A 12,425-nucleotide genomic window follows, 5' to 3' on the forward strand; every position below is an offset into this window, starting at 1 on the left:
ACTCCATAAGTAGGAAATTCACTCCTTCCCAAGTTTTAATGGTTTTCTAATACTTTTAAATGTTTTGTCTTTAGTTTCCCAACCAAATATGGCTATCATCTCTAAACACAATAATTTTTTTTCCATCCTAGTTTTCATATTGTTTATTGATTTTTGACAATAAGTTTTATAGACTACTGTAATGGTGACAGGAATGAAATAGAACTATTTTATTTATTTATTTATTTTTTTGAGACATGGTCTCACTCTGTTGCCCAGGTTGGAGTAAAGTGTTGCAATCATGACTCTATAGCCTTGACCTCCTGGGCTCAAGTAATCCTCCCGCCTCAGCCACCTGGGTAGTTGGGATTACAGGTTAAAAACACCATGGCTAGTTAATTTTAAAATTTTTTCTAGAGATGGGGTGTCACTATGTTGCCCAGGCTGGTCTTGAATTCCTGGGCTCAAGTCATCATCCTGCTTTGGCCTTCCAAGGTGCTGGGATTATAGGCATGAGCCACTGTGCCTGGCTATGTTTCCTTTTGTTAGCTTATGATCCTCCTTTTCAGTGGGAAGCCTGTCACACAACAGTTTCTCATCATGCTGTGCTCTGAAACATACCTTAACCAAGAATCCTACATCAAGGAAAGCTCATGTTTAAAATGAAAGACAAAACAAAGTCTTTTTCAAGAATAAAAACATACATATTGAGACGATTTGTTCCTACCACACCAGACCTACAAGAAAGATGAAAGAAAGTCCTTATGTCTGAAACCAAAGGATGGCAAAATCCGCAAGAAAAGAGAGAGAGCACCATTAAAGATCATTATATGAATATAATATCCAGACTAAATGTATATTTCCTCACCTTTCTTCTCCTCATGGATTTACAAAGCAACTGTGTAAAATAATAACTAGTTGGTGAATTCTTGGGCCTAGAACACATAAAAATGTAATGTATGTTTTATATTCACAAATAACACTGTAAAAACCTGAGTTAACTAAATGACTACCAAGGGGAAAGCAATAATTATAAGAAAGTACTGGTGGATGTGCAACCCTAAGAGTTGTTACACATGAAACGAAACACCCCAGAAAGGCAAACATATAATAGAGCTATACAGGATAAATATGTTTTTGTTTTTGTTTTTTTTTGAGATGGAGTTTTGCTCTTCTTTCCCAGGCTGGAGTGCAATGATGCGATCTCAGCTCACCGCAACCTCTGCCTCCTGGGTTCAAGCAATTCTCCTGCCTCAGCCTCCCAAGTAGCTGGGATTACAGGCATGCGCCATCAAGCCCAGCTAATTTTTGTATTTTTAGTAGAGACGGGGTATTACCATGTTGGTCAGGCTGGTCCCGAACTCCTGACCTCTGATGATCCATCCGCCTCGGCCTCCAAAAGTGCTGGGATTACAGGCGTGAGCCACCGCGTCTGGTGGATAAATATGTTTTTCACATCATTGGAATTTATCCATAAATCACTGGAAAACTGCCCGATTGTGATATTATCATTTACATGATAAACATTCGAATAATCACTACAAAATCTCACAACAAGTATAACAAAAAATAGATCATCCCCTACATCGCGAAGACATATTATGTGAAATCAGAATTTACTGTCCTTCCTTAATTAAACATTGACTCTACATCCATTCCATAAGATCATGGCCCCAAGATTTCCTGCATTCATCCAACTTGGAAATTTCCATGTTATATCACTTATTTCTTTTTCTTTTTTTTTTTTTTGAGACGAAGTCTTGCTCTTGTCGCCCAGGCTGGAGTGCAATGGTGTGATCTCAGCTCACTGCAACCTCTGCCTCCCAGGTTCAAGCAATTCTCCTGCCTCAGCCTCTCGAGTAGCTGGGATTACAGACACCTGCCACCATGCCCGGCTAATTTTTGAATTTTTAGTAGGGATGGGGTTTCACCATGTTGGTCAGGCTGGTCTCAAACTCCTGACCTCAGGCGATCCACCCACCTTGGCCTCCCAAAGTGCTGGGATTACAGGCATGAGCCACCGTGCCTGGCCCAAACTTTTTATTAGCATAGATTTGCAGTTAAGTTTTGAAATCCAGAAGTTAGAGCCTACTAACCTGGTTCTTGTTTTTCAAGACTGTTTTGTCTATTCAGAGGCCCTTGAGATGCCAAATGTAAAAAATGAAAAAATGGGGAAAAATGGTTCCTAGAAATAAATCAAGAGGTCAAAACCATAACTAAAAGGACAGCAGAGAGTAAAAAGTGCTATTATTCAATGAGAAGTAAGGATCTTAGATTCTTAGAAAAGGGGCATTTAACTTTGGAAAGTAGGCTCAGTAAGAACAAACTAAGCATTCGCACACAAAAACAGAAAAACAGAAAGAAAATGAAGTTCCTGGAAGTGTTAGAGCTGCTCCTATAATGGTGAAAATGATCCTTCTGGATCATGATAAACTGAATGTAAGGAATGAGAAAGCATTAAGAGTGTGGCTAGAGGACATGTCACAGAACCACATCTCATTGATAGTAAAATGATACATGAAAAAAATTAGCCTCTGTAAGCACCACAGTGAGACAGTTGAGAAGAGCGAGAGGAAGGAGTTTCAGGCCCATGAAATCTAGCTGGGTCAGCTAGGTAAAGCACTACAGACACAAGAACTTAAGGACCACAGGAGAATTGACACTGAGTGGTGACAAGGTGGGAGGATCTCTTGAGCCCAGGAGTTCAAGACCAGCCTGGGTAACAGCAAGACTCCATCTCTACAAAAAAATTTAAAATTAGCTGGGTGTGGTGATATGCACCTGTAGTCCTAGCTACTCAGGAGATTGAGGTAGGAGGACTGCTTGACCTGAAGAGTTGAGGCTGCAGTGAGCTATGATCATGCCACTACACTCCAGCCTGGGCAACAGAGCGAGATCATGTCTCTTAAAAAAAAAAAAAAATCCCAAGGCATGGTGCCCCGTGGCTCACGCTGGTAATTCCAGCACTTTGGGAGGCCGAGGCGGGCAGATCACGAGGTCAGGAGATCGAAACCATCCTGCCTAACATGGTGAAACCCCGTCTCTACTAAAAATACAAAAAAAAATTAGCCGGGCATGGTGGCGGGCGCCTGTAGTCCCAGCTACTCAGGAGGCTGAGGCAGGAGAATGGCGTGAACCTGGGAGGCGGAGTGTGCAGTGAGCTGAGATTGCGCCACTGCACTGCAGCCTGGGCGACAGAGCGACACTCCGTCTCAAAAAAAAAAAAAAAAAATCCCAAAAGAGTTAATGAAACTCATAAAAAACGGACTACCTTCCAGAGCAAGTCCTCCATCATAATGAATTGGGCATGTTCTGAAAGATGATGCCCAATAGTCCCTTCATCCAAAAGAATGTGAACCAGGGCGCGGTGGCTCACGCCTGTAATCTCAGCACTTTGGGAGGCCAAGTCGGGTAGATCACCTGAGGTCAGGAGTTCAAGACCAGCCTGGCCAACATGGTGAAACCCCATCTCTACAAAAATACAAAAATTAGCCAGACGTGGTGGCAGGCGCCTGTAATCCCAGCTACTCGGGAGGCTGAGGCAGAAGAATCCCTTGAACCCAGGAGGCGGAAATTGCAGTGAGCTGAGATTGTGCCATTGCACTCCAGCCTGGGTGACAGAGCAAGACTCCATCTCAAAAAACAAACAAACAAACAAACAAACAAACAGTGTCAAGCAATCCCTGGGGCTCAAGACCAGGAAAGATCACCTTACTCTGGTGCTATGTGGCAATGCATCGGGTCACAAGAATAAGCCAGCCTTATCTACTGAGCAAACAATCACTAGATTCTATAAAACAAAAGCAAAACTTTGTTGCCTGTGTGCCAGCAAGAACACAAGAAGACTTGAATCTACCAATGCTTCATTCCTGAAGTGAAAAACTACCTTGAAGAAAAGGGAATGCCACTCAAGAGCCTCCTCATAATTGACAATGCTCCTGGCCATCTCTTTATGCTGATAAAAAATGTGGAGGTGATGTTCCTGCCTCCTAAAACTACATCACTGCTACAACCACTTAATCAAGGCATCAGGAAGATTAAGGTGACTTTCACCTTTCTCACCTGCAGGAGGATTCATGTTGTCTTTTAATTTTTTTAGAGATGGAATCTATGTTGCTCAGGCTGGTCTCAAACTCCTGGACTCAAGAGATTCTCTTGCCTTGGCCTCCCAAAGCACTGGGATTACAGGGGTAAGCCACTGCGCCTGGCCCAAACTCATGTTGTCCTGATGCTACCCATGACTGTACCATAGTGGATTTATGGAAGAGCTTCACAACTGCAGATGCCATTGTGCATATGACAGAGGGTGTAGATGTCCTAAAGGTCAAGACAGCCAAAGCATGCTGGAAGCCATTATGGAGTGTGGGAGTCAACGATTTCAGGGTCTTCTCGGGTATTGATACGGTAGTCAGGAATATCCCAAATGTTACAAGGCAAGTTGGTGGGGAAGATTATCTCTGACTGGACTGAAGACAATATTGAGGAAAGCATAGAAGAGCATACAGAAATCCTTACTAACAAGGAACTCGAAGATATGCTGAAATCCTCTACAGATAAGGATGATGATGATGCAGAAGATTTAGAAGAGGCTGTCCAGAGATGTGGACACTTGAAAAATTTGCAGCAGTTTTTGGGGCATCTACAGCCTCTGCAAGGTGCAAGTATTAAAGATTACCATCCTAAAGTTAGATCCTTCCATGGAAGAAAGCCTCCATTTCACCTGAGGGATAACATGCCAACAAACACTGCAAGGATTTTTTGATGATTTAAAGGAAAAGAAGAACCGGCTTTCTACAACGCTGTTTCTAACTAAATATCTGCAAATATGAAGACAGACCCTTCAATGCTTACAGATCTTTGGCCCTCAAATTGAACAGATCCTGACATTAGTACTATTTAGCCTCCTCCAAGTGTCAACATCTGCAATCAGAACCTGGTTCTTCCAACACAAATGATTGTCCAGACATCCTGTCAAGATTCAAGTTAGCCTGATGTCTCACTGCTTATCTATTATGCCACACATCTAGTCACCTCTACACATAATATTAGTCACCATACAGCAATCAGCATTATCATAATCATTATACTTGGGTAATCAAGCAAGAAGGATTAGAATTTTGATATTAACATGCTCTTGAAGAAAATTAAACAAAAGCAATCTGCCAGTGTTGAACAACAACAACAACAAAAAACTATAATGTTATAGGTGACATGTACTATGCAGGTAGGCCTGCAATGGTTGGGTCTGTCCAGAACATGTATAGACTTCTATCATGATTCCCTAAATAATACAATAAAACAACTATTTACATAGTTTTTACAATGCATGAGGTATTTAATCCAGAGATGACTTAGAGTGTACAGGGAGATGTGGGTAGATAACATGCAAATATGTAATTTTATAAAAGAAACTTGGCATGTGTGGATTTAGGTATGATCAGGGAGTGCTGGAATTAATCCCTTGCATATGTCAGGGGAAAACTGTATTTGAAATAAACTGAAATCACTTAAGCCTTCACCACATGGTTTACATTCATAGAGTTTATTTCTTTTTCTTTTTTTTGAGATGGAGTCTTACTCTGTTGCCAGGCTGGAGTGCAGTGGCGCCATCTCAGCTCACTGCAATCTCCGTCTCCTGTGTTCGAGCCATTCCCCTGCCTCAGCCTCCAGAGTAGCTGGGACTACAGGTGCGCACCACCATGCCTGGCTAAGTTTTTGTATTTTAGGAGAGACAGGGTTTCACCATGTTGGACAGGATGGTCTCGATCTCCTGACCTCATGATCCACCCACCTCGGCCTCCCAAAGTGTTAGGGATTACAGGCATGAGCCACCATGCCCAAGCCATAGAGTTTATTTCCAATGTGATTTGTTTAATTTTCTCAGGTAAAATAAAATTAATGAATGCTTTCCCACATTCCATACATTTATAGAGTATCTTTCCAATGAGTCCTTTTGTGTCTGTGCAAGGAGCTGAGAGAACTCAATGCTTTTCCACATTCCTTACATTCACATAGCTTCTTTGCAGTATGAGTTCTTTCATGTTCTTGAAGGAAACGGGAATGAGTGAAGGCTTTACCACATTGTTTACCTTCATAAGGTTTCTCTCGAGTGTGAATTCTTTCATGTTGTAGAAGGCAAGTGAGCCAAGAGAATGCTTTCCTGCATTCCTTACATTCATACGGCTTCTCTCCAGTGTGAATCCTTTCATGTTGCTTTAAGTGACCAAAATGACTGAAGGCTTTTCTACATGTTTGACACTCATAAGGTTTTTCTGCTGTATGATTTTTTTATGAAGAGAAAGGTACTGGAAACAACCAAATGCTTTCCCACATTATTTACATTCATACGGCTTCTCTCCCATGTGAGTTGTCTCATGATTTTGAAGGGAATAAAGATCACTAAAGGCTTTCCCACATTTACATTTATAGATTTTCTCCCTAGTGTGAGTCCTTTCATGTCTTTGAAATCCAATGAAATAAACAAAGGCTTTCCCACATACCTTGCATTTGTGAGGTCCATCTCCAGTGTGCATTGTCATGTGTCTTCGAAAGCTTGAGCTATGAGATAACGCTTTCCCACACTGCTTGCATTCATAGAGTTTCTCTCCAGTGTGAGTTCTTTCATGACTTTGCAGTGTACTGGAACAATCAAAGCCTTTCCCACATATTTTACATTTATGAGGTCCATCTCTAGTGTGCCTTATCATGTATCTTTGAAAGCTTCCCAGATGATCAAATGCTTTCCCATATTGCTTACATTCATGGGGTTTCTCTGCACTGTGAGTGGTTTCATGTCTTTGAAGGGAAGTGGAAGCACTGAAGGCTTTCCCACATTGTTTACATGTATAGGGTTTCTCTCCAGTGTGAGTTTTTTCATGTCTTAGACAAGAACTGTAATCAGGGAAGGCTTTAGAACACTGCTTACATTCATACGGTTTCCCCCAGTATGTGTTCTTTCATGTCTTAGTTAAGAACTGTAAAAATGAAAGGCTTTAGAACACTGTTTACATTCATATAGTTTCTCTCCAGAGTGAGTTCTTTCATGCATGCGAAATAAAATGGGCCAGAAAAACGCTTTCCCACACAACTTACATTTATAAGGTCCATCTCCATGCTGCACTGCCATGTGTCTTTGAAGGTTTCCCAAAGAACTGAAGGACTTCCCACATTCCTTACAATCATATGGTTTGTGTCCTGTGTGAGAAATTTTGTGGGTTTGAAACGAGTGGCAATAACTGAAGGCTTTCCCAAATTGTTTATGTGTATTACGCTTCTCTCCATATTCCTGATACTCATGTGGTTTGTGCCCAGGATCAACCCTGATGTGGCAATGAAGGGATGAAAGACCCGTGACGACTTCTCCACTCATTGTTTTCACATGGACCTACTCCAGGAGGAGTGTGCTTGTTCACAACAGTATCTCCAATCTGGCTAGATGTTTCTCCACAATGACTACTGTCTTTACTTTCACCGAAGCGCTCTACCATATCGCATCTGTAAAAAATGGGAAGTATATTACTAAAGGTTTGTTTATAAATGATTTTATATGTATTAATCGGCATTAGATGTACTTTTTTTTTTTTTGAGATGGAGTTTCACTCTTGTTGCCCTGACTGGAGTGCAATGGTGCGATCTTGGCTCACCGCAACCTCCACCTCCCAGGTTCAAGCAATTGTCCTGCCTCAGACTCCCAAATAGCTGGGATTACAGGTATGTGCCACCACGCCAGGCTAATTTTGTATTTTTAGTAAAGACGGGGTTTCTCCATGTTGGTCAGGCTGGTCTCGAACTCCTGACCTCAGGTGATCTGCCCACCTCGGCCTCCCAGAGTGCTGGGATTACAGGCGTGAGCTACCGTGCCCAGCCTAGATGTACATTTTTAACATTATCATGCAAAGCACAGGCTTCAGGTGACGCCTGCTTAAATGTGAATGCACTGAATGTTGTGCAAGATAACTTGACCCCAAGTGCTTTCTCAATGATGATATTCATATGGGGATTCTTTTTCTTTTCTTTTTTTTTTTTTTTGAGACAGAATCTCGCTCTATCGCCCAGGCTGGAGTGCAGTGACGCCATCTCTGCTCACTGCAACCTCTGTCTCCCAGGTTCAAGCGATTCTCCTGCCTCAGCCTCCCAAGTAGCTGGGACTACAGGCACACACCATCATGCCCAGCTATTTTTTGTACTTTTAGTAGAAACAGGGTTTCACCATGTTGGCCAGGCTGGTCTCAATCTCTTGACCTCGTGATCTGCCCACCTCAGCCTCCCAGAGTGCTGGGATTACAGGCGTGAGCCACCACGCCTGGCCAAAGGTTTGTTTATAAATGATTTTACATGTATTAATAGGTATTAGATGTACATTTTTAACATTATCATGCAAAGCATAGGCTTCATGTGAAGACTGCTTGAACGTGAATGGACTGAATGCTGTGCAAGATAACTAAATGGCAGGTGCTTTCCCAATGATAATATTCATATGGGGATTCTTAACATTGCTTCCATGGAACTTATTATGCAAACACTTGAATAGCTATGAAACAATTAAGTATATGCTTTTGGAGAAAATTTTCTAAGAATAAATAAATTTAAGCTGGGTTTGTTCGTTTTCTTTGCTTCTTTGTAAAATTTCCTATCATTTGAAGAATGACTCCAGAGGCATATCTTTCTCTTGTGATTGCAAATTCCCTTACATTTATCCTGTGACTTTTGTATTGATCTTCCCTGATCTGGTCTTCTCATTTCATTCCTAAAAGGTAGACCCAGAAAAAATTTTTACAAAATTATAGAAAAACTGTAAGATATTATATATAGTGCAATCATGCAGGATTCATTCACCAAACTATAGTGGACTCTTGAAAACAGTTTTGAATTGCTCAAGTCCATTTATATGCAAAATTTCTTCAGTTTCTGCTATCCCTGAGATAGCAAGACCAGTCTCTCTTACTCAGCCTACTCAATGTGAAGACAATAAGGATGAGAACCTTTATGAGCATCTACTTCCACTTAATGAATAGTAACTACAGTTTCTCTTCCTTATGATCTTCGTATCACCATTTTCTTTTCTTTTCTTTTTCTTTTTTTTTTTTTTTTTTGAGACAGAGTCTCGCTGTGTCACCCAGGCTGGAGTACAGTGGTGCGATCTGGGCTCACTGCAAACTCCGCCTACCAGGTTAAACGAATTATTGTGCCTCAGCCTCCCAAGTAGCTGAGATTACAGGCATGTGCCACCATGCCCAGCTTATTTTTTTGTATTTTTAGTAGAGATGGGGTTTCGCCATGTTCGCTGGGCTGGTCTTGAACTCCTGGCCTCAAGTGATCCACCTGCCTCAGCCTCCCAAAGTGCTGGGATTATAGGCATGAGCCACCGCGCCTGGCCCATATTGCCATTTTCTTTCTTTAGCTTATGTCATTGTGAGAAATATATAACATATATGGCATACAATGTATGTATTAATCAACTGCTTATGTGACCGATAAGGGTGCCAGTGAACATTAGGTTAAACTGTGGTGGAAAAAAGTTATATCAGGATGTACAATTGCTTGGGGGGCTGACACCCCTAAACCCTGTGTTATTCCATGGTCAACCAGACCCCCTTTCCATATTCCAAATCTTGAACAGCATTGCAGATCAAGAAGAAAATGTCCCTAATTGACTAAGTGGAGATACGACATCATCCTTACCTACACAGTCCAGGTTCCTGATGGTTTCCTGCGTCACATCTTTGTAGAGATTCTTCTGGCAAGGACCCAGCAAAGCCCACTCTTCCTGGGTGAAGTTCACAGCCACATCCTCAAAGGCAACTGAGTCCTGAAACATCCCACATATGTAGATGAGGGAAGCAGAGACTGACAGTACTGAGAATCTCTACTTACCTCTTAAATTTCCAGGGTGCGTGGTTTCCTTCTTTTTTTTTTAGGCGGAGTCTCGCTCTGTCGCCCAGGCTGGAGTGGAGTGGTGCTATCTTGGCTCACTGCAAGCTCCGCCTCCCGGGTTCACGCCATTCTCCTTCCTCAGCCTCTCCAGTAGCTGGGACTACAGGGCCTGCCACCACGCCCAGCTAATTTTTTGTATTTTTAGTAGAGACGGGATTTCACCGTGTTAGCCAGGATGGTCTCGATCTCCTGACCTTGTGATCCACCTGCCTCAGCCTCCCAAAGTGCTAGGATTACAGGTGTGAGCCACTGCACCTGGCCAAGGTGTGTGGTTTCTAAGCATGCCATGGTAAATCCACTTTCATTTTCTGTCTACACTCACTGTCTCCCACATGGCAATTCTGATGCTAGAATTAAATGTTTGCTAAGGCAACAAATGAATTGGGACAGGTCTCCTGTTGGTAAGTGAAGTCAGTATTATTACATGGACCTTCATGGCTATTTCTACAGTGGATCTGCAGTTCTTATCAGGACAAAGTCCTACTCTTTATTGTGCAAAAGAGTTAACATTAGCAGTCCTGAGACGACATATCCTTACAAATGCTTGTTTACAATGTTGGACCTTTTATGGTGTCTAGGCACTGGATTTAGGGAGGGTCCCCACCAATGTGGCTAGTAAAAGGGACTGAGTGTACCTAAACTATTTATGCAAAATAATAAGGCATTTGCTTAGTTCCTATATTCCTCTGAGAACTGGAATTCTATTTCATGCTCAGCAGAGGAAGTGCACCTGATCAGCCACTGCTAGGTTTGAATGTCTGTCCCTTCCAAAACACATGTTGAAAGTTAATCTCCAATGTGAAAGTAATAAAAGGTGGGGCTTTAAGAGGTGATTGGGTCCCGAGGGTTTGGACTTCATAAACAGATTAATCCATAATGGCTGAGTGAATAAATGGCTTATCTCAGGAGTGACACTGTGGTCATGTCATGAGAGGAAGAAAAGATCTGAGCTAGATGCTCAATCCCCTCACTATGTGATACTCTGTGCTACCTAGGGACTCTGTAGAGTCCCCACCAGCAGGAAGGTTCTCACCAGATTCCCAGCCTTGACCTGAGACTTCACAGTCTCCAGAACTGTAAAAACTAAGTATGATTTCTTATCAATTGCCCAGGTTCACTTATTCTGTTATAAGCAAAAAAAAACAAGAGAAAGACAGTCATGAGGAAACACTCTGGGCACTGAGTCTAATGAACACCCCTGGTAGATTACATTTCATATTCTTTGTTGCAACTTGTGATTAGGGGGATCTGGCCCAGCCTATGTGCGATTACAGTAAGAGACTATTTGGAAGCTGGCAACTGGTTTCCACTAGATCAAATGCAGTAAAGTAGGACAAAAGACTAATAAAATATACTTCACAATCCCAAGGGAAAAATCTTAAAACTTATTATTAGGTAATGTCAAAAGAGAAGGAAAGAAAGGGTGGATTGCACATGTTCTTAGAAATAACTCAAAGTCATCTCTTATGAATATGTATAATATTCCATAAATCCCTAAAGCAGACCTTTAGTAGTCAACAAAAATGACATTACCAAATCTAAAAGTCAAAAATGTCTAAAAATGCTTAAAACTTCTCATTAAATGACAGCATTATAAAAACAGATAAAGGATTCTTAAGTTATAATATTCAGCACCCCATAAAATTAACAGAAAGATAAAGATAAATAAAAATAAAAGTGAAAATGGAAGGAAAGCCTTGTGGAGTTTCTGTTTGTCCTAGGCCCAATCCCTCCCCACCTCAGTGCCAGTCTATATACATATATATATATACACACACACACACACACACACACACATATACACACACATATATACACATATATATATACACATATACACACACACATATATATATATAATTTTTTTTTTTTTTTTTTGGAGACAGAGTCTCACTCTGTCGCCGAGGCGGGAGTGCAGTGGCGCGATCTCGGCTCACTGCAAGCACTGTCTCCCAGGTTCACGCAATTCTCCTGCCTCAGCCTCCCCAGTAGCTGGGACTACAGGCGCTCGCCGCCATGCCCGACTAATTTTTTGTATTTTTAGTAGAGATGGGGTTTCACTGTGTTAGCCAGGATGGTCTCGATCTCCTGCCCTCGTGATCCACCCGCCTCAGCCTCCCAAAGTGCTGGGATTACAGGCATGACCCACCACGCCCAGCCATTAACCTCAATTCTTTTTTTACATATATTTTACTTTGTTTCAGAGACAGGGTCTCGCTCTGTCTCCAGCGTAGGCTGGAGTGCAGTGGCATGACCTAGCTCACTGCAGCCTCGAACTCCTGGGCTCAAGTAATCTGGTGATCTCAGCATCCCTAGTAGCTATGACTACAGGCATATACCACCAAGCCTAGCTAAATTTTCCTTTTTTCTTTCTTTCTTTTTTTTTTTTTTTTTGCATAGATGAGGTCTCACCATGTTGCTCAGACTCGTCTTGAAATCCAGGCCTTGGTTGGGCATGGTGGCACACACCTGAAGTCCCAGCTACTTGGGAGGCTGAGGCAGGAGGATCTGTT

General features: G+C 42.0%; 1 protein-coding gene across 1 annotated transcript; it reads right to left on the reverse strand.

The window, feature by feature from the left end:
* Positions 1–5,528: 5,528 nt before the first annotated feature.
* LOC100989001 (zinc finger protein 799) lies at positions 5,529–9,571 on the reverse strand. The gene is given in 4 exon segments (XM_034944918.3): positions 5,529–6,263; positions 6,266–6,919; positions 6,922–7,343; positions 7,345–9,571. Coding segments are annotated over 4 exon segments (1,632 nt in total). The 5' UTR covers positions 7,542–9,571; the 3' UTR covers positions 5,529–5,904.
* Between the last annotated feature and the right edge of the window lie 2,854 nt (positions 9,572–12,425).

Source organism: Pan paniscus, chromosome 20 (genome assembly GCF_029289425.2).
Source record: "Pan paniscus chromosome 20, NHGRI_mPanPan1-v2.0_pri, whole genome shotgun sequence".
Classification (NCBI taxonomy): domain Eukaryota; kingdom Metazoa; phylum Chordata; class Mammalia; order Primates; family Hominidae; genus Pan; species Pan paniscus.